The 20,575-nt window shown below is 42.0% G+C and overlaps 2 protein-coding genes across 24 annotated transcripts in view; one reads left to right on the top strand and one right to left on the bottom strand.

Annotated features, from left to right (window-relative positions):
* Positions 1-7,317, bottom strand: part of Mettl6 (methyltransferase 6, tRNA N3-cytidine) — a 67,361-nt gene extending 60,044 nt beyond the window's left edge. For 10 of the 23 annotated variants that reach the window (XR_015439188.1, XR_015439189.1, XR_015439186.1 and 7 more), the window contains exons 1-4: positions 6,976-7,131; positions 5,846-6,217; positions 4,583-4,717; positions 342-512 (exon numbers count right to left, since the gene is read on the bottom strand). Coding sequence is in view for 11 of the 23 variants with exons in the window: in XM_087181571.1 (XP_087037697.1) it covers positions 342-512; positions 4,583-4,717; positions 5,846-6,070 (531 nt within the window). In the remaining 12 variants the exon portion in view is untranslated. The other 13 variants (XR_015439191.1, XM_087181573.1, XM_087181572.1 and 10 more) reach the window with 8 other exon arrangements.
* Eaf1 (ELL associated factor 1) lies at positions 7,246-20,575 on the top strand. Its single transcript, XM_004864415.4, has 6 exons — positions 7,246-7,428; positions 9,487-9,581; positions 11,442-11,578; positions 13,579-13,775; positions 15,642-15,875; positions 17,406-20,575. Exons 1-6 carry the CDS (start codon positions 7,326-7,328, stop codon positions 17,450-17,452), a joined length of 813 nt encoding a protein of 270 aa, XP_004864472.1. The 5' UTR covers positions 7,246-7,325; the 3' UTR covers positions 17,453-20,575.

Below are 20,575 nucleotides of genomic sequence, written 5' to 3'. Positions count from 1 at the left end.
TTGAATTTCTGAAGGTACTTGCCTAAATGGGGAGGCCAGGTTTTGCACTGAGGTGCTCTCACTCCAGACTGCGCTCTTGACTACTGAACGATAATGACTTACAAAATGACTACAGATTCTTGCAACGTCATCCTTGCTCGCAGGTTGGTCAAGCTCTGCAGAACAGTCAAGGCACTGCACAAATCCGAAGTTACAGTGGATATGTTATACAAGAAAACCCTATGTCACATACTGACTGCACAGACACCTACTGAGAATGGAGACTCTTGACTGTCTCAGAGGGAAGGTAAGGAAGGGGATCGGGATGAGCACGTCTTAAGCACAGGCCCCAAATCACTAACCTTGTAAATGTTTTGTAAGACAAGGTGCATCTTATCAGGGTGAACAGCTGACAGCACAAATATCAACATGACAATGTCGACAGACTCTCGTGGTACATGATCCAGAAGGTCATCTTTAGTGAGATCACACTGGAATACCTTGCATCTCTCCAAATTATATAATGGATTTTGCTAGAGGGAAAAAACAAAAACAAAAACTTAAAGATTACACTAACATGCATAGAAACACAGCACTGAAAGGAGATCCTATTTCCCCTTGTGCACTGCTAGACAGAAATGATCACTTGTTACTGGGTAAAACTAAGCAAGGAATCGTTCACATACAAAACAAGATTATCATTTTGAGCAAATAATTTTTAACTGAGAATATAAAAGTGGCCTCTATGGGCTAGGGATTTAGCTCAGTGGCACTGCACCTGCCTCACAAGCCCAAGGTCCTGAGTTCGATCCCGGATATGGGGGTGGGCAGCGGCCTCTGCTCCTTTAATTCTCCTTTGATTGGTCCCCTACAAGCCTCAATCTTATGACAAGCCCTTCCAAACTCCCTTAATAGGATGTTCCCATAGTTTTTTCTGGGACAGATTTTCCCTTGATGCAGCAAGCTGAATAAAACTGTGCTTCTAATACATAATAGTTGATGGCTTGTAACTCATGTGTAAGACTATCATGAAGCAAAATATTAAACTTTTCTCTCATGTAAATGAGGACCTGAATAGCAGATATAAAAAAATTACTAGATACGGGCCGGGGATTTAGCTCAGTGGTTCTGGCACCTGCCTCGCAAGCTCAAGGTCCTGAGTTTGATCCCCAGTACCAAAAAAAAAAAAAAAATTACTAGATGGGAAATTCAGTATTAAAAAGATGTCAATTCTACTTAAAGCTCCACCTACAGATCCAATGCAATCTCAATTGAATTTTAATAGATTTATAGAAATTTGAGAAGGTAATCCAATTTATCTAGAAGAATCAATTTTTTTTGTACCAGGAATCAAAGTCAGGACCTTGAGCCTATGAGGCAGGCAGCGGAACCACTGAGCTAAATCCCTGGCCCAAAAATCAAAAATTTTTTTTTTGGTACCGGGTATCGAACTCGGGTCCTTGCACTTGTGCAGCAGGTGGCGAAACCACTGAGCTAAATCCCTGGCCCCCAAAAATCAATTTTGAAAATGAAGAACAATGAAGGAGATACACCATTAGACATCAACACATATTACAAAATAAACTCACTTTGAGATAGAACAGTCCCAAAACAGACCTGTGTGAATTTAGTATTTTATATGACTAATAAAAGACAAAAGACAACTAGTAAAAAGGCAGATAATGAAGGTGACAATTCACATAATTTTCTGTGTTCTGACAACTGGCTACCCAAATATACTGACAGACTTTCAGTTCTGGCTCAGAAACAAACAGATGTGGAAAAATGTAAGTCCCATTCTTACAACAATAAAATAACTAGGAAGACAGCAAAATAGTAACTTTGGGGGGTGGTGTTGTGAACTCATAAAAAAAGATTACAGAACCTATCATCCTAAATCTGGAAAAAGACAAGTGTCTTCAGGGAGACATAAGGCCCAAACATTTGTTACTGAGGCAGATGCCTCCAAACTGAAAAGATAAAAGTAGAAATCTGACAAATTGCTGGAGACCAAGAGTGAGTAGGGTGAAATAATAGGGCTGTTCCCAGTCCTCCGAAGCTGTCTCCACCAAGAATACTGCCAGGCTCTCACAGAGAGAATAGTGCTCTTTCTGGTGCTAGCTTTTATCACATCCTTTAAGGGAGAAAAGGCTGAATCTGCAGTGGAAAAGTTATCTGTGGGCTGTAACCTAAGGGCACTGGTGATACCACTACAGCTGCAGGAAGAAAAACTACGCAGGCCAAACCCCATCAGTTTGCAGAAAGAATAGCTTCAGGATCACTGAGGGGAGGGTGGTATAGATCCTGCAGCTAGGAAAGGGATGGGCAAGAAAAGGTCTATTTTCAGAGAAGTAGAAACACCTGTGAAGCCCACGCCCTTGACACACAGGCCCACTGCACAGCGCAACAACAGGGGAGTGCTGGGTGCTGCGGTACACATCTGTAATCCCAGTACTCTGGGAGGCTGAGGCAGGAGGACTGAAAATTCAAGCCCCGCCTGGGTGACTTAGCAAGACTGTGTCTCAGAATAAAAAGGGCTGGGATACAGCTCAGTGCAAAACCGTGAGAGGAAGAAACCATAAACATTTAAGAATTGTAGAACAAGGGCTGGGGATTTAGCTCAGTGGTGCGGCACCTGCCTCAAAAGCACAAGGTCCTGAGTTAAATCCCCAGTACCGGAAAAAAGAAAAAAAAAGAATTGTGGGACAAAACAGTAAATGGTAACTACATATGTAACTGGAATACCAGAGAGAGAAGAGCAAATGAGAATTAGATATTATCTGAAGAAATAATAACTAATTTTTTCCAGATTAACTTAAAAAATAACAAACTTACAAAAATATGTAGGTGATTATGTCTAATTAAGAACTAAATTAACCATAAAACCTTAGTTTGAAATTCTGTGGGAGAAAAGTGCTACCATAAACAATTACTGAATAAAGTGGAAGAAATGTTCGCAATATATACATCAGACTCTTCCAGAATACATTCTAAGAATAAGAAAAGCACAAACCAACAGAAAGATGGGCAAAAGCTATGAAAAGACAATTCTTATGATAAGCTCCACAGAGGGGTTTTGTCATTTTTTACAGTTTAGCCTGAGTGCTCAAAGTACTAACCAGCACATGTCAGTAAACACATGTAAAGAACTCATAAAGGCATAAAGTAATGTGTATTTTACATACTAGAAGGTCTTTAACATTTGTTAATAAGCAAAAAACAAAATATGGAGACACTAGAGAAATCATAAATTGATATCATCTTTTGAGAAGGAAACTTGGTATTATCTGAAAATTTAAATGTATATGCTCTTCTTCCAAAGAATTCTACTTCTTCCATTATATTCATTAGAGAGAAATATGTACACACATTTTGGAAGCATGTGGATTATGTGGGTCACACTAATCCCATCTGTAAGAGCAAGAAACTAGAAATGAGAAATGACACATGCACTCTATGGAATATTACAACATGCTAAATATAATGTGGTGATGCTAATGCACTTACATGAAAGACTGCAAGATGTAATAATAATGTAGAGTACTCAAATCAAGTTATACTAAATGTGATACTATCACTGCTTAAAAAAAGTCTGAAAGTTGATGGGGAACGATATTGGCAGGTTGTCAAGGTATTCCCCACAAATTTGTTAATGGCAAAAAAAAATACTTTTTTTTTAAAAAAGAAATATTTTTACAATGGAAGAATTAAGACAGGTGCTACTTTAATCCAGTGATTAAAACTAGTATCACATTTGTGAGATCACTGGGCATTAATGCCTCTTGACAGGATACAAACGAGCAAGATAAAATATCACCTATCAAAATATTTGCCAAAAATATTTTATTTAAGTCTAGATTTTTTTTTGGGTACCTAGGATTGAATTGGGGTCCTTGAGCTTGCGCAGCAGGTGGTGAAACCACTGAGCTAAATCCCTGGCCCAAAGTCTAAATTTTAATTTATGGAAAATACAGAAATTGAGGGACAAATTAAATAATAACAAAGAAACGATCAGACCAATTTGGAATGTGGGACTTTAATACAGAAAGTGGACTTGAAGTCTTCTAAAACTCAGCATCAGTGGGAAAAAAGGTAAGGGACAGGACAGGAGTATTTTAAGCTAAAAAGATTTAAATGACATAAGGGAAGTGTAAAAGACAGTCTTTAATTGGATTGAAAAACAGCTGAAAAGACATCAGGAACTACTTGGAAAAATCTGAATCTAGCATGGGTACTAAGAGGAATCCAGTTAAGTTTATCAGGTATGATAAGCTAATTGTGGTTATATACAAAAAGGCCTTATTTTAGGGGGAGATGTGTAACACACATACTTAGGAGTGAGTCTTGATGTGTAAAATAGTTCAGTAAAGACAATTCTATAAAGCAAAAAGTGTAAAGTATAGGGTATTATTATGGTACTTTTCCCTACTTTGCTTGATTAAAGCTGTGTTTCTCCGTGCTGGACATGGAAAATTACGCTTGCAGTGATTTTGGTTGGTTAGCTCCATGGAGAGGACTAGAATTAGGAAAATGGGTAGAGGGCAGGTTGAACAAATCTAAGAAAATAGAAATATAAAATAAAATACATAGATGGTATACCAACCTTAACATATTCGACCGCTCTTGGAGAAAAATCACAGGCATAGGCAAAGATACTCAAATCTTCCTCTAAAAGCGGGAATAAACAGTTCCCAACTCCACAGCCAGCTTCAAGAATAGTCAATTTTTGACCTTCAAACTGAGGAAAGGGATCCCAAATTACAGTACATTATATATGCATAATGAAAACATCCAGAATGTAAGAGACAAAGTCTCTGACCCAGCAGAGCAGACAAACAAGAGAATTCACAAGCAAAAGTCAATACTGGTACTTCATTTATCATCATGCGACACTGGACAGTTCAGTGTGGAGGACAAAACTAGCATACCAGCTAACTGAAGAGATTCTGGAGCAAACCTGCACACAAAGCCCAACTCCTCTTCTGCCTAGGGAGTCTATACTTGGGAAAAACACTCAAACACGTCTGGGCTTCAGTTTCCCCTGCAAATGAGGACAATACTAACACACTTCATAGAGTTCCTGCCTATAAAGCTTGAATGAGAGGACATGTGTAAAGTTCATAGGAAAAGGCCACGGTAAATAGTTCATTAACATTAACTACTACTGAAGGATCCTAGTTAGCAAGACAAACTGCACACTGCTGCTTGACCCACCTGCCTGTCCTTTAGATGAACTCAGAAGGAGGAAGCTTAGAAACCTCCTCCCCTTAAATGGTCCCTTTAGAAATAACAATTAATCAACTATTGTTTTATAAATGTTCTAAGAGCAGGTCGTTCCGCTTCCGTACCTTCTGGCTTCCTTTGCTAGTTCTATCCCATAGGGGGGCCTAGAAACTGTTGGCCTCAAAGGTGTATAAAACAGGTGTCTCGTCCGTCCGTCCGCCCCCCCCCAATCAGGGCTCCAGTCCTGGTCCCGGCCGGTAATAAACTCCTGTGTGGATTTAATATCGGTCTCTGGTTGGTTCTCTCTCGCTGGGTCTAACACTACTATTATTTCAGTATGTCACTCAAGTTCAGAGTATGAATATTTAATATTTACAACTTTCAGATTAGCTTTAAAAAAAATACAAAAAGACCACTAACGTTTTCTCTCCTATGTATTATTTTCTTTTCTTGCCCTCTCCTATGTATTAAACAACCCAGAAACTGCTAAAATTACTTGAGCAGTGTATTTCTCTGCAAAGGTACAAAAGATTTTAAGGGGCTTCATAAATTCTCTATTTCACATTCCCTACAGGAATGTAATAAAGCATCTCTCTTCTATACATTTTAAATAAAGAACAGCTCAGGATAAGTATCAGCTTACCTCCCTACATGATTTTAGCTCCTCAAACTCTCTGGTGGTCCAGTGTCTGTCTTTGAAAAAATTGGTACTATTTCTTTTGTAAAAAAGATCCCAGTTCTTCTGGGCCTCGTTTTCCAGTTTTTGCTGTTTAAAACCAGACACCAAAGCTTGTTCACTTTTCAGTTTCTCTTTTTCTTCAGAGGTAAGAATCTTTGCTTGCAGTCCTTTTCTTTGCAAGGAAGCCATCTCAAAAGTGGGTGGTAATACATTTAACGCTGCTGATGATTCTCCACCCCCCAACAATAGGAGAAATCCATGCTGACACTGAGGACCCAGGGTTTTCTCTCGGCTTTTTTTTTTCAGGTAATTTTCACATGTTAGCAACACAGGTGCCTTGCAGAAACAAAGAATGAGATTCTGGTCAGTGGTTCTAGAAGAGTTCTTGAGAACACAGAAGTAGTGGTTCTAGGATAGTTTCTTAAGACGCTGGCCTAGTCGTTCCATAATAAAGACGCTGGGTTCAGGTCACCAAACATGAGATGCCATATAGCAGTACACAAAACCCAACAGGAAGAAAGGTCACAAAGACCGAGTAGGTCACAAGCCCCTAGCTTACATTCAGCGGCTAGATCTGCCTCATGCACTGAACTCTGCTACAAACTAGAACTGGTCAACTATTACAATAAATCCTCTCAGTTTGGAAAAAAACAAAACCAAAACACACAACTCCCACGAACTGACTGAGAAACCCCGGGACGAAAATACACACAACAGCCGCCTGAGTCGATCGGGGTGGGGGGGTCAACTGCCAGACAAAGTGGGCTCGTCGCTTCCTTAGGGTCGGACACCGCTTTTTCCGGAAAAGACAGCGCTAAGTCTGGGCGAACTGAGTATGATCGCACTCACAGGAGGCTGTCGCACGAACCCGAAGGAGGCGTCGCTTTCTGGGGACCGAGTCCCTCGCACGTGTGGCCGAAGGAAGGGACCCGGAGCCGCGTGGCCAAGGCCCTGGGGATCCACCTCTCTCAGGACACCTGGGATAAACTAGGCCGAACCGGCCCCCAGGGCTCGGCAGGGCCGCCCACTCGGGCCATCAGACGCGCGGCAACTTAGTCGCCACGCTCCGGGCTCCCGTCAGTTCTCAGGCTCACCTGTACGGTAGGGCGGTGCGCGCTCAGCGCTCGGCCAGACCTAGCCCTGGGAAGTGGAATTTGGGAGCCACCACAGGAACCCAGAGCCACGAGAACTCGGAACTGACCGGAGGCGGGCGGCTTTCTCTGGCGCGGGCCTCCCGGGCTACTTCCGTTAAGAACCAGGAAGTCCCGCCCGACGCCGGAAGTCCTGGGGCCTGGCTCTCTCCGAGTCTTCCGGCACCCAGACGCGGAGCGGACTTGTTTCCGGCCCCTGGTGGGCCCTGGGCGGGCTGAAGGTGCGCTCCCTCCGGGACGCCGGTGCGGGAGCTGGGGCTGCGGCCGCGAGGGGAGAGCGTTCATCCGGGGCCATGAACGGGACGGTGAACCCACTGCTGGACCGTGAGGAACACTGCCTGCGCCTCGGAGAGAGCTTCGAGAAGCGGCCACGGGCCTCCTTCCACACCATTCGCTGTAAGTCGGCGCCCTCCACGCTTCCCTTAGGCTGCTGCAGTCGCCACAGCTCAACCTCGGCTCAGTCTTTTCATCCCTCTGCCTGCCAAAGTCAGGGAACTCCCTGCTAACGTCGTTCCCTTCTATCTTACCCCAGAACCTCTGGAACCTTGATCTGATCCTTTTTGCTTCATTTTTTTTTAGATCACTCCTTCCAAACCAAACCTTTCGTCATTCTCAACTATTCTTCTACCTTTTGTTTTGTTTTGTTTTTTTTACGACAAGGTCTTGATCTGTAATTCAGGTTGGCCTCGAACTCACTATGTACCCCAGGCAGGCCCCCAAATTCCGACGATCCTCCTGCCTCAGCCTCCCAAATGCTGGGATCACAGGTGTGCCTGGCTCTTCTGCCTTATAGTCCTAAACATTTCAAAGGGCACCACCCGTTTTCTTAGTTTATCCCCCCACCCAGCCCTTAAGCTAAACTTCCCTCCTTCATCGGGGTCCAGTTGCCCCTGGAATCCCTCCTTCCTCTCGCTCCCCTTTTTGATGATCTCATCAGGGCTCTCCACTTTTACAAGATTCTTCTGTTCTCTGTGAGCCCCCCCCCCCTTCTCTGTCTTGGTTCTGGCCACCCTGATTTTTTTTTTGTTGGTCCCATCTGCAGTGAAGGAAACGACACGCTTTCTGTGCATCATCGAAGTCTTTCTCTTCTTTTCCGTGCCCATTTGACACTGATGTCTTCTGAGGTCACCTTTACCACCCTGACTTGGATCAAGTCCCTTATAGATGAAGAATAAAATTAAAATCTGTGAGTCAGGCATAGGCTACAGCATGGTCTATGTTTGGAAACAAGATCAGACTTAAGGAATGTCAAGATAGTTATTATGCTGCACCTTTTCCTACACGATTATAGACTTTGTTGAGAAGGGGCACTTCACTCTGTGTTTGGGTAAAGATTTGGTTGACGGAGCATCCCTCAGTGATTCATGAGCTTCTGGTTTCTGGTAGCACTAACACTGGTTAAGACTTGTTTTTGTCAGAGGAGCTAATAGATGTGACTCAACACATAAGGAGAGGGTGGGTTAAATAAGGAAGTCTCGTCCATCTTTGTGTGGTCACTTGTGATGCATTTCTGTGCTTCCTGCTGACAGCAGAGCCGGCTCTTTCAAAGACAGGATATTGGCAATGTGATAAGACCATCACTTCCCAAGTTTATTGTTGATATTTTCCTTCAGTGAAAGGGAATGTGGAATTTAAATGAGATAGTTCACATACACACCTGTCCTGCAGTTTGGAGCAAGTTGTATTCATGTGAAGATGGCTATTTGTGTTGTCGTATAACTGCAGTTCGTAAACACTAGCAGGAGAACCCATGGAGATAGAGTTCAACTGTCTACTCTGAATATCTGCAGAAGTATCTTTGTCTACATTATGGAACTTGGGTGTGGCAAATTCTAATTTTGACAGGTTCTGTGCCAAATCAACTTTTGTGATGCCGTGGCCTTTCATGTTTATATGCGGTTTTACAATCAAGAATTTCTTTTATGTTCTATTGTTTTTGATCCTCACAATCCTAATAAAACATCTTACTGTGGATGATGAAGCACTAATTTCATCTGTCCCTTGGGAGAAGGGAGTATCTTTGCTTTATAAAATGCTGTATAAATTCTAGCCTTTCCTCCCAAATTTTCCAATGGAAGTTGGAAGAAAAGTACTGTATGTGGAAGTGTCCTTGGTCATTATTGAAACTGGGTGAAGGTACTCGGGGTTCATTGTTTTCTCTGCTCTCTCTACTTTTGTGTATGTGAAGTTTTTCATACTGAAATAGTTTTTTAAAAGAATTCTAAATCATTTTTATTTTCTATTTTGTTATTCCACTTTTGTGAATAACAAAAACTTTAATTCTTTTTTTTTTTTGGTACCGGGGATTGAACTCGGGTCCTTGAGCTTGCACAGCAGGCGGCAAAACCACTGAGCTAAATCCCCGGCCCAAAAACTTTAATTCTTGAATGAAATGCCCAAGAAGCCCTCATTCTGATGTAACTGGTGGAAAATGCTCTTTTCCTTTGCTTGTAGATGATTTTAAGCCAGCGTCTATAGACACTTCCTGTGAAGGAGAGCTTCAGGTTGGCAAAGGAGATGAAGTCACAATTACGCTGCCACATATTCCTGTAAGTTTATTCCATTGCTGGTTTTAATGTAGGATCACAATGAATCTTCATATTTTATGTTACTGCAATTCAAATTTCCTACTGTTGAAAAATATTTAGATTTCTGATGTGCCAAGATAAGTGAAAAAGGAATTTGAGGGAGTGGATAGGGTGGAGTTTGTTATTCAGGCACTGGATTTAAAATGATTCTTCAATTTTTCCTCCCTGTATGCTGTATAGTAAAGATTCCCTAACTGTTAGACATAGCTTTTGTCCCAAGCAACTCTGCTGATAAATAACCATAATAGCTCTCAAGCATGGGGCAGTCAAAAGGCAGGGGAATGTAGGATTAACATCGTGATATCTGGTAAGGAGTCATGTGCAGGCTGATAGTCTCAGGAAGGAGTGAGAGGTTTGGAGCATTCAGCTAATTTAGGGATGAAGAACTGCACCGAGCACTTGGCAGGCTTTTTTGAAACCCCGCTCAGGATGTCGCCCTCATCACAAAGCCCAGAGGGTCACTCAAGGTGCTTAGTGAGCATATGTCACTGTGTTTCACAGCTCTGTCCTGGAGCATAGTTCTTGGGAACTGCTGAGAGAAGGAAAAATCTCTGGGCAGAGACACCTGGAAATGTGTGTGCTGCAGAAAAATTATTTGCCTGTTCACCCTGTTTTATTATTTGTTGCCTGTGGCAGGTTGCATCATCTCCCTTTGGACCTTCGTTTCCCAAATGTGAAATGAAGGAGTTAGATAAATGGTCTCTGAGGTATCTTCCAATTCTAAATTTTTACTGTATGAGTAAGGAATCAAAGAGCCAGGCAGTTTTTGATTCTAAACAAGGCATTAAATCATACATTTGACAGATTTTTATTGAACGACTACTGTGTACTGGCCATTGCTGAACACTTAAGAATACAACCCTGGACAAAATAAGCACATTTCTTGCCTTTGTGGCTCTTTTAGTCAGGAGTTTAAATAAATATCAGAAAATATAGCACTTATTCTAGAAAAATCGAGGAAGGCTCCCTTAAAGGCAATAACCTTTGAGATTATCTGACGTTTGAGTAATTTAGAAAGTTGGTCAGGATGTAGCAGGCAGAAGCTTTGTTAAAGCCTAGGGCTAGAAGGAGCTTGAGGATCCAAGAGAAGCCTCTGCTGAAGCACACAGAGCCTCAGGGTGGATGGTACAGGCCAGATGGTGGCTTACAGGTGTCGTCGTCGTCGTCGTCGTCGTCGTCGTCGTCGAAGGGCTTCGACATCATGTACTTGCAGTGAGAAACCAAACGATAAGCTGCCCTTGAAGAGTGCCCTCTCTGTTGGTTATTGACGTGAGAGGGAAGCCCTGTACTCTCCAATTATGGAGAAATAGGGAGGTCACTTGTTAGCTTTCTCTACTTAGTGTAATACAAGTAATAGTTTTTCTCAGTTCACACTTTTGTTATTCCTTGTAATGTTTTCCCAATTTCTTTTCTTTTTTTTGTTTTTTTTGAGGCAGGGTCTCCTTTGTAGTTCGGGCTGGCCTCAAACTCTCAGTGATCCTCCTGCTCCAGCCTCCCAAGTGCAGGGATTATAGGCGTGTGGCACCACGCCCAGCCATTTTCCCAATTTCTTAGAAACATGTACAGTAATTTCAAGTTTTTTATGCTGTTTTTCTTGGTTACTACAGCCAGGTGCACAGTTCCAGCCTCTTGCTACATTGTTATTTCTTCTTTATCTGGAAACTAGAATGATGTAAAATAGAAATCAGTTCTTTCTGTTTTTTCTGGAGTAGCTCTGATGAAAGATCTGATGAGGTAGAGTCATTTGTAACGTCAATTTTGATACTGATATTCATAACTGGTGTGTTTAGTTTGATCATCTTATACTTTTGTGGCACATAGGGATCCACGCCACCAATGACTGTGTTCAAGGGGAACAAACGGCCTTATCAGAAAGACTGTGTGCTTATCATTAATCACGACACTGGTGAATATGTGCTGGAGAAACTCAGTAGCAGCATTCAGGTCAAGAAGACCAGGTATGTGAGTAACCAGATAAGCACTTATATGCTGTTTCTACACCTTTGTATTATCTGTTTCAGTTTTATAAGGATGTATCTGCTTGCCCCTAGTGTTCCATTGATACTGGTAACACACTTCGCCTATGTTTTCTCAGACAAATCAAAATGTTTCTTTTCCTTCGGTGTTATAAAAAGAAGTAATGCTTTTAAAATCTGAAACATGGAAGTCATTGGGGAAAGCAAGTTACTTTATTAAGTAAGCCAACTTTATCAGTCTCATTGTTGATATAGTACCATCTAAAGGACAAGCTTTATGTTTACATAGACTTAGAAGTACAAAAGAATGCCAGGAATGTAGCTCAAAGTACAAAAGAATCATTGAATAACTTTACTAGGGTAAAAACATTACTTTCTTAATAGGGTACACATGAGATGACTATAATACCAAAATAAAACTGCCCACTTTCTTGAATAGTGAACTTTCTTTTATATTTCATTCAATAGGCATTCCATGTCTAATAGAAGTAACCAAGTGGTTCTATTGGTCACATTGTAATATAGTAATTATAAATACAGTAATTGATGTTTTTTAAAAAGTGTTAGAACCTGGTGCTTCTCTGTTGGTGCTTCCTCAAGCCATTTTTATTCATTCACTTATTCTACAAAAAAATCAAAACTGCTGCCATTTGTTGAGAGGTTATGTATCAGGCACTTTGCTGTATGCTTTATGTCTTTATGTACATTATCTTATCTAATCTGAGAAACTTCTATGAAGATGCTGCTATCCTTAAAAAAAAACAGAAGATCAGATGAGACTGAGGAGTACAGAGGTTATGACTTAACTGAACTCTAGTGCTAGAGCTGAGGCCTGCCCCAGGCAGTGTACTGTGGAGCCTTTACTCTTACTGTGCTGCTCTATATATTGGTATCATTCCCTAATAGTGAACCAGATGCTACTGTTATTCTTTCAGTAACTGTTCCTTTCTACTCACTGTGATTTGGGGACTTCCGCATTGGATCACCAGGGTACTTGTTAGATACGCAGAATCTCAAGACCTACCAGACCAGGATCTGCAGAGACCTGTAGGTGATTTGTGCTATGCTAAGTTTCAAGAAGCACTGAAGCTGGCATGGTGGCACACACCTGTAATCCCGGCTACTTGGGAGGCGTGAGGCAGGAGGATCATGAGTTCAAGGTCAGCCTGGGCAGGTTAGAGCCTTAGCAAGACCCTTTCTCAAAAAAAAGAAAAAAAGTTAAACAAGAGGGCTGGAGATGTAGCTCAGTGGCAAGCAGCTGCCTAACATGCACGAGGTCTTGGGCTCAATTCCCAGTACTGAAAAGAAAGAAAAGAAGGAAAGGAGGGAGGGAGGGAAGAAAAAAGATAGCGCTGGGCCAGTTCACTTACAAAGGGATAGAATTTTCTGTCTGGTGTAGAACCCTGTGACACCATGACCAAGGAGTGAACAGATAACAAAAGTTTGTAAGCTGGGCAGGATTTCAGGAGCTAGTTTGTTCAGAAACTTGTATACCATGGATTGTAACTTCAAATTGCACACAGGTGAAATAGTCAGATTTTCTGCTGGTAAACTGGATTCTTATAGTGATGATCCTACACTTGTATTACCTCTTTTTTTGTTTTCATGTTGTTTTCTTTTTAAGACAGGGTCTTGCTATGTAGCCCAGGCTGGCTTTGAACTCATGGCAATCCTCCTGCCTCAGCCTCCTGAGTGCTGGGATTCATACCCAGCCTGTATTCTCTCCTTGATAGAAAATGTGAGCTGCTTGCGGGTAGTGATGCCATTTTAATCATCTCTACATCGCTGATTCACAATGCAGGACCGAAGTGCAGTGGACACACAGGTGTTCATGAGTAGTACTCAGATTTATAAATATTAATATTTTGCATTGATCTGGAAAGGGTTTGGGGTTCTCCAGAGACCTCTGGATGCTCAGTCACCTGGACAAGTTCGAGAACCATTGTTTTTACCCATCTGATGCAATATCTGTCTCGTCTCAGAGCTGAGGGGAGCAGCAAAATCCAGGCCCGGATGGAGCAGCAGCCCACTCGGCCCTCACAGCCTTCACAGCCACCCCCACCCCCACCCCCACCTCCCGGGCCCCTCAGAGTGGCAGCGAAGCCTCCAGTTGGACCCAGAACTTCTCCCTTGAAGGACAACCCCTCGCCTGAACCTCAGCTGGATGACATCAAAAGAGGTAGAGAACATTTTCTGGAGCCATGACAACTACATTGTAGAAGTATGGTATCCCTTCTTGTAGTGCTCACAAAGCTGCTGTTTTGATGTGGCAGCGTGGGCTCCACTGTCATTACATGCCTGTGTCCTGGCTACTTGGGGGCGGCAGAATTATAAGTTCAAGGCCAGCCCGGGCAACTTAGCAAAACTGCTTTAAAATAAGATTTAAAACAGCTGGAGATGTCGCTCAGTGGTAGAGTGTTTGCTTGGCGTGTAGGAGGCTCTGGGTTCAGTTCCCAGTGTTGCGAAAAGAAATTTTTTTCCCCTCAAAGCTTGCTGCTCCAGAGCTGGTGAGGGTGGGGAATTCTGCTACTCATCTCATTTGACAAGGGTGGATCCAGGAATAGTGGCTTGAGTTGTGGCTGTCTGGCAGCATTCTCAGAGGCACAGGCTTCCAGTAGGTGCAGGTGGCATCTAAAGCTCCACATGGCTTTGGAGAAGGAAAGGGCTCTGGATGTTAGGAGTGAAAACCAAATGCAGTGATAATGAAGTATCTAGATTAAGGAGTCATTTAAAATACCATGAGCAAATGCTTTATGCTGACAGAAAGTATATAAACATTAAGGGGGCCATGAAAGCAATGAAAATGGATTTAGACCGAGAAGGACATAAAAATCTTTATTTTTTTTTTTTGGTACCGGGGATCGAACTCAGGTCCTCGTGCTTGCGCAGCAGGTGGTGAAACCACTGAGCTAAATCCCCGGTGCAGGACATAGAAATTTTGCTTGGCTCTCTGTACTACAAAGCTGAGGCTTTCTCCCCCATACAATGGGTGGTTTTGGTCCTCCAGACTATTAGAAATTATGAGGGTTTCGTATTTATAAGTTTTATGAAACAAAAGTAAATTCATGCTAAGTAGAATATAGGGAAAGATAAAGGGAAGTTTGCCTTTTTCACCCTATAAAAATGCTGCCTCTTAGCAAATAAGTGTCTTTTTGTACTGCACATAGTTGTTACACTGCTTGTTTTTGTTTTTCCTCATTGATATTAGAATGGCGTTGCAGAAATTTCCACTGCAGTCAACTAGGAATTAGCCCATGCATGGTTAGTTGTTGCCAGTTATGATTAAAGGAACCATAACAAGGTCTGGGGATTTAGCTCAATGGTGCCGCCTGCCTTGCAAGCGCAAAGGACCGAGTTCAATCCCCAGTACCAAAAAACAAAACAAAACAAGCAACCATAGCTGTTCAGGGCCACATGGTATATTTAGACAGGAAAGTGTGACACTGTCTTGATGTATTCCCCATGTATTCTGTGACATTGAAAGAGGTAAGATGTGTCTTTTCTTCCATACTTTACATCTGGTAAAAAAGAGGGGAGAAGAATGATTTTCTCCTGGATTTCTTCGCTTGCCGTGGTTCTCCCTGCAAGCCTCCACGAGAGCTGGGAAGGATCTCAGAGCCTGTCTGCCCTTTATTTCTCCAGAGGCTTAGGAAACGCACTGACTTCTGGCTGGATGTCACTGTTGGTTACAGATAAATCCAAAGCAGCTGTTCAGGCCTTCCAACTTCTGCTCACATATTTTCCTGTCCCTTTTAGCATATTATTTCTCATCTCTTATTTGTAATTTTGTCCCATAATTCACCATCTTTTTTTTTTAAGTAGATAACTAACAGCCTGTTGTTTATTTTGGCTGAATTTCATGTTTCCATTGTCTCTCTGGAAACAAGTTAGGTATGTTTGTTTGTTGGTTTTGTTAATTTTCACTTGTAAGATTTTTAAGGACTTGAGAAGGAGGAGTTTGTTTTAAATGATTCCTTATTGCTTGCCAACTTACTGTTTAGAGCAGTAAAACAGTTACTGTGATGACCATGTCATGTTATTCTAGAGCTGAGGGCTGAAGTTGACATTATTGAGCAGATGAGCAGCAGCAGTGGGAGCAGCTCCTCAGACTCCGAGAGCTCCTCAGGAAGTGATGATGACAGCTCCAGCAGTGGAGGCGAGGACAATGGCCCGGCCTCTCCTCCACAGCTGTCACACCAGCAGCCCTACAACAGCAGGCCTGCCATTGCCAATGGAACCAGCCGGCCACAAGGAAGCAGCCAGCTCATGAACACCCTCAGTAAGTGTGCTCTCACTGCGATGGCTGAGTCAGGGCCACGGTGCAGCTTCTGTTAACCTTACGCCAAAATCTATAAACCTGAAGGCATTTAAGGTAAGGAAAGGGTCTTGGCAAAGATGATTTGAAGCAGAAAGGAGTGTTACCAAACAGCAAGAAAGTGATGCACGAAACTGAAAATCTGTTTTTTCTCTTTCCCACTTCCTACTGGCACAAATTCGGTTTTGTGAATTCTTCAAAATGCTGAAACAAAAACAGGTGGGCTCTTTGTTTTTACATAAACCAAGTTTAAGGGGTGCTACTTGCCACCACACTGTCCCTGCTGCCAGGTCTTCTATGAAAAAGAATGCATTGCCTCTATTTGGAGACCTGCTAACCTTTGACAAGAGGGGAAAGAAGGATGTTTGGGTGATTTTTAATGTAGTTGATTCTGAAGCAGAGCAGAGGAGCACAGGAACACAAGTGTCTTTGTTTTGGAGCTGGAAAGAGGTCCGATTATGCTTTTGTCTCACTGGAACCCTGATGAATGTTCTCCCCTGTTATCCCTTCCTTTGTGGAGGTTGGAAGGTCTGGCAGCTATGGTAGGGTAGCTAGCCTAGTTAACCAGCTTAGTAGTGGACTACTATAGACCAGGCAAAGGTAATCTTAACTTCGGCCCTTGCACATTTTGAGCCAGATAAATCTTTGTTGTGGGGCTGTGCTGTGCATTGTAAATTGTGAAAGAGAGTCCCTGACTTTTACCCACTAGATGCGTACCACCACCCAACCCCGTTAACCAAAAACATCTCAAAATATTGCCAAAAGTGCCCATCTTCAGCATAAGTTGACGTACATGAAGAAATTCCGGTCTCACATAGGTGAGAAGTTAGAAGAAGACCTTGGGACATTTAACTCGAAATGTCCCTAACTTTAAAAAAATTCTGTATGGGCTGGGAATTTAGCTCAGTGGTTCTGGCGCTAGCCTCGCAAGTTCAAGGTCCCAAGTTAGATCCCTGGTACCAAAAAAAACAAAAACAAAAAAATTCTGTATACCAAAAAAGAATACTGGCTTTATAAAGCCAACTAGATCAGAATTGAGGTTTAAAATATGACTATCCTGGACCAAAGGTATACCATTGGGGATACTGGATTAGGATATACTGGTATAAACAGCATTCAGCTTCTTTAATGGGAAGCCTTACTTGTTGTTTTCTTAGCTTTTATAAAGCAACTTGATGTGAACAGTTCTACCAAGTAGCTTTTAGGTTATTTACAAGTATATTCTTGCTGTTTATGAACACATTTGAAAGCTGTCTCACTCCCTTCCTCATTCTGTCCTAATAAGCAGCACTGTGGTGCTTATCAGATACCAAAAATAGTGTTTCTTTCAAAATCTTTACTGCACTAGTTTTTTCAGTAAGCCAAATTGATTTTACTCTAATTAAAATTAGCAAGGTTTTACTATAGTGTGATAGCCAAATCAGTCAACCCCCAAATTGTGAGGAATTGATTTTTAAATTCTGTGCTTTTGATTTGACTGTTTTCTTTTTGTAGGAAATGACCTGCAGTTGAGTGAGTCTGGCAGTGACAGTGATGATTAGCACCCGATCTTTCGAAGTCTACTTCCTGGTGCATAAACATGATGTGACAAGACCAGGCTACTTTCGCACGGAGTCCGTTGCCACAAGGAAAATGTTGTGGATCAGCATCTATAAGGAGTTTGAGGCTTTGGAACTCTCTGATATTCAACTCTTTGACTTAGTGGTGCGGGTTGATTTTTCTCATGTAATTTTTGAATAATCTCCTATTGCAAAGTTTAAATAGATCTGTCGAAGAACTAACAATTATATTTCTATTTGGTTAACATTTGTAATGAAAAACACAATTGTGCCCTGGGCTAGGTTGCTCAAAGCCACGTCTTCACCAGGTCAGTGATTCGGTTTTAAATCTCAGCAGCCATTAGTTTGGCCAGTAGACCTGAAATGGTCTGTGCCGGTGAGATCAAACAATCTGAGGGATAAGGAAGAAGAGGGAGACCTCAAACTGCACCGTAGAAATATGTTACAGCCACTTGAAGTTGACATGAAGTGGTAAGGAAGTTTGTCTGACCCAGCCTGACAAACCTGGGTAGAAATGAACTTCAGGGGAGTCTTTGAGTGTCAGCTGGGTTGGACTCCAAAGATATTCTAGCTCAATCCCCTCATTTACAGGAAAGGGAAGCTTGTGGCTGGTTTATGACCAGTCTTCTGTTCCCAGTCCATGTTCCCTCCCTTGAGTTTCACTTAATGGAGTTAGAGATTTTTATACATGGAACTTACAGAGTACATTAGCATTTTTACTGGATTCAAAAAGACAAAAGCCCTAAGTAGCTCCAGCTAGAATTCAGATCCCAACAGTCCCTAAATGCTTTAGGCTGAGTGAGTGGGCAGATTAAGCCAGCAGCCACTATGTTGATCCATGTGGCTCAGTTAAATTAAGGCTTTTAGTTCCATGTGGATCCATCCTAGGTGTTCTTTATTTATTGGGTTTTAGCAGAATGGGCATAGGGTAGGAGTAGAAAAGAAACCTCTCTGAACAAAAATGAGCCAGCAGTAAATTTCCAAAAACCAAAATCTAAATAGGAGTTCTGCAATATGGAATGAGCACATTCCTTGATAAGATCTTTCTGCTTATGATTTTGTACCACTGTGCCTGACTCCTAGACTAGTTTGTATTTTTATATAAAACTAGAAGAAAATCACAAGATTGCCTTCTACAGTGTGCAGTTTCCAAATGAATCTGATGTTGTTGGAAACTGGTCACTAGTAAATGTTCCATATTGAGTGAATGTGTGGTGAATTGTTCAATGATTAATATGGAGCAGCCTATTTCTGTAGTTTGAATGAATGTGTCCTAAGAAATTCCTATCTACTTTGATTCTGTGGGTGTCAAAACATTAATAATGATTTTCCTTTCTCTGGTTCCTCCACTTAGATGGCCTCTCCCTAGCTAGTGGAGGAAAACAGTCTGGACCTACAAAGGAAATGGATGGTCCATGATGGGGGGCTTTGGTGAGAGTTCGTCATGCACATAGTGACTCCAGGGAGCCAAAATGGGAGGAGGAGCCGTTGCCTTGCAGTACACCTGCAGCACTCTGCCCCAGTGTAGGTGGTAGGCATGTGCTAGTACTTGTGGTGGGGTCTTTGCCCATCATGAGGGCTCAATGGATTCGGTGGCAGGTAGGAACTTATTTATAATGCTTTAGAATTCCGTGGTAATGGTAGCTCAGGGAAGGTAAAGGTCACAATTGGAGACTTGAATTGTTGCTGGATGTGGGAATTACTTCACTGCTCTTAACTTGCTCAAATTGGAGCAGGTTCCAGGAACTTGAACTAAAACACCTATTTACCCACAATCCCCAAGCCTTGATGTAGATGGAACTGTGGATTTTGGCCTGTTAAGATGTTTGTTTCTATAGGAAATACTTGTATGTGGCACTACTTGGTGAATCAAGCTTTCTGAGCTTCAGCCCCTCTCCCCTGCCATTTGTCCTACCCAGGTTATTCTGTAGCACAGCTCTGGTTTTTGTTTTCTACACAAAACATTCCATGGTTCTGTCTCCCAACAGATTTAGGAATTTTTTCTTTTTGGAAATCAAGAATGAGGCCTGATGACCCTCACAGGTATATTCATGCCAGCTAAATTGGAATTTGTCTTCCTGTGTCTGTGCCTTCACTGTCTCCTCTGCTCCCTTCTCCCCACTCCCAGCCTCAGGTCCAGGGTTCTGTAGTTCCGTCTTCATGGACTCTTGCTCTGTTTTGACCCATGTGGAGTGCCCCGTGAGTACAAACTGACCCTTTTCTTACTTGAACTCTGGTTGGTATGAGCTCCGTAATAGCAAGGGCTGTCATCACAGGACTAGCCATTCATGTGCTGATAGCCTGTGGAGGAGGAGGCAGAGAAAACTAGCCAGTGAAGTAGAGGGGTTAGACAGAGAAAGCACCCCGGGCATTTGGACAAAGCTGAATATATCCATGCTGAAGTTTCTAACTAAACTGTTAGATTGCCTTTACTTTATGCAGTCTCTGGTGCACTGAGTCATTTAGGTGAGGTGCAAAGACTAAATCTGAAATGTCTGAGGAGCCATGGCAAGCCTTAGTAAAACGTGTTGGGGAAACATAAATAAAATAGAGATGTATAATAATGCCACTCATTTCTGTAGCAGAATCTTTTTTTTTTTCAATGTGTGGCATGCTTCAGTGGTAGGAAAACTTGAAATCCTTATTTCCCTATTTCACTGGGTCACCAGGATACTGGTTCACCAGGAAAGAGCGAGAGGAGAGAGAGTGAGTGTGTGTGTGTGTGTGTGTGTGTGTGATGTATTTATTACATTATTTTGAAAGAGAATTATTTGTTATGTGGATATATGTATTAGGTACAGCCAAAGTGGATATTCTCATTTGGCAAAGAGTGTAGGATTTCTGAAACTCAGGCCTTAACCGGTAGATTGGAAGACCAATTGAAATGTTATGAAATGTATGTTTTATTTGCTTCTGTCATTTCTGTCTTGAGTTCATTGTCTCCTTTAATGATTTTAAAAATCTTGTTTCTAAAGTTCATTTTGCATAATTATGAAGTAGACATGCATGTTTACATTTACGTAGAATATTTGTGGTATAGTTTTTCTGTTGTTTATTCTCTTAAAAGATCACTATATTTAAATAAAACTGAAGGTCAGCAATACA

This window comes from Heterocephalus glaber, unplaced genomic scaffold (genome assembly GCF_053883595.1).
Source record: "Heterocephalus glaber isolate CG9 unplaced genomic scaffold, H.glaber_assembly_v1.0 deba00001472, whole genome shotgun sequence".
In the NCBI taxonomy this organism is placed as follows: domain Eukaryota; kingdom Metazoa; phylum Chordata; class Mammalia; order Rodentia; family Bathyergidae; genus Heterocephalus; species Heterocephalus glaber.
This window is presented reverse-complemented; position numbering and strand designations above follow the sequence as displayed.

Excerpts from the sequence above, each read along its gene's own strand:
- Eaf1 (XM_004864415.4), top strand. The coding sequence starts at position 7,326 with ATGAACGGGACGGTGAACCCACTGCTGGACCGTGAGGAACACTGCCTG. Across the intron at positions 7,429-9,486 it reads CTCCTTCCACACCATTCGCT|ATGATTTTAAGCCAGCGTCT; the intron begins GTAAGTCGGCGC and ends CTTTGCTTGTAG. Across the intron at positions 15,876-17,405 it reads CCAGCTCATGAACACCCTCA|GAAATGACCTGCAGTTGAGT; the intron begins GTAAGTGTGCTC and ends TTCTTTTTGTAG.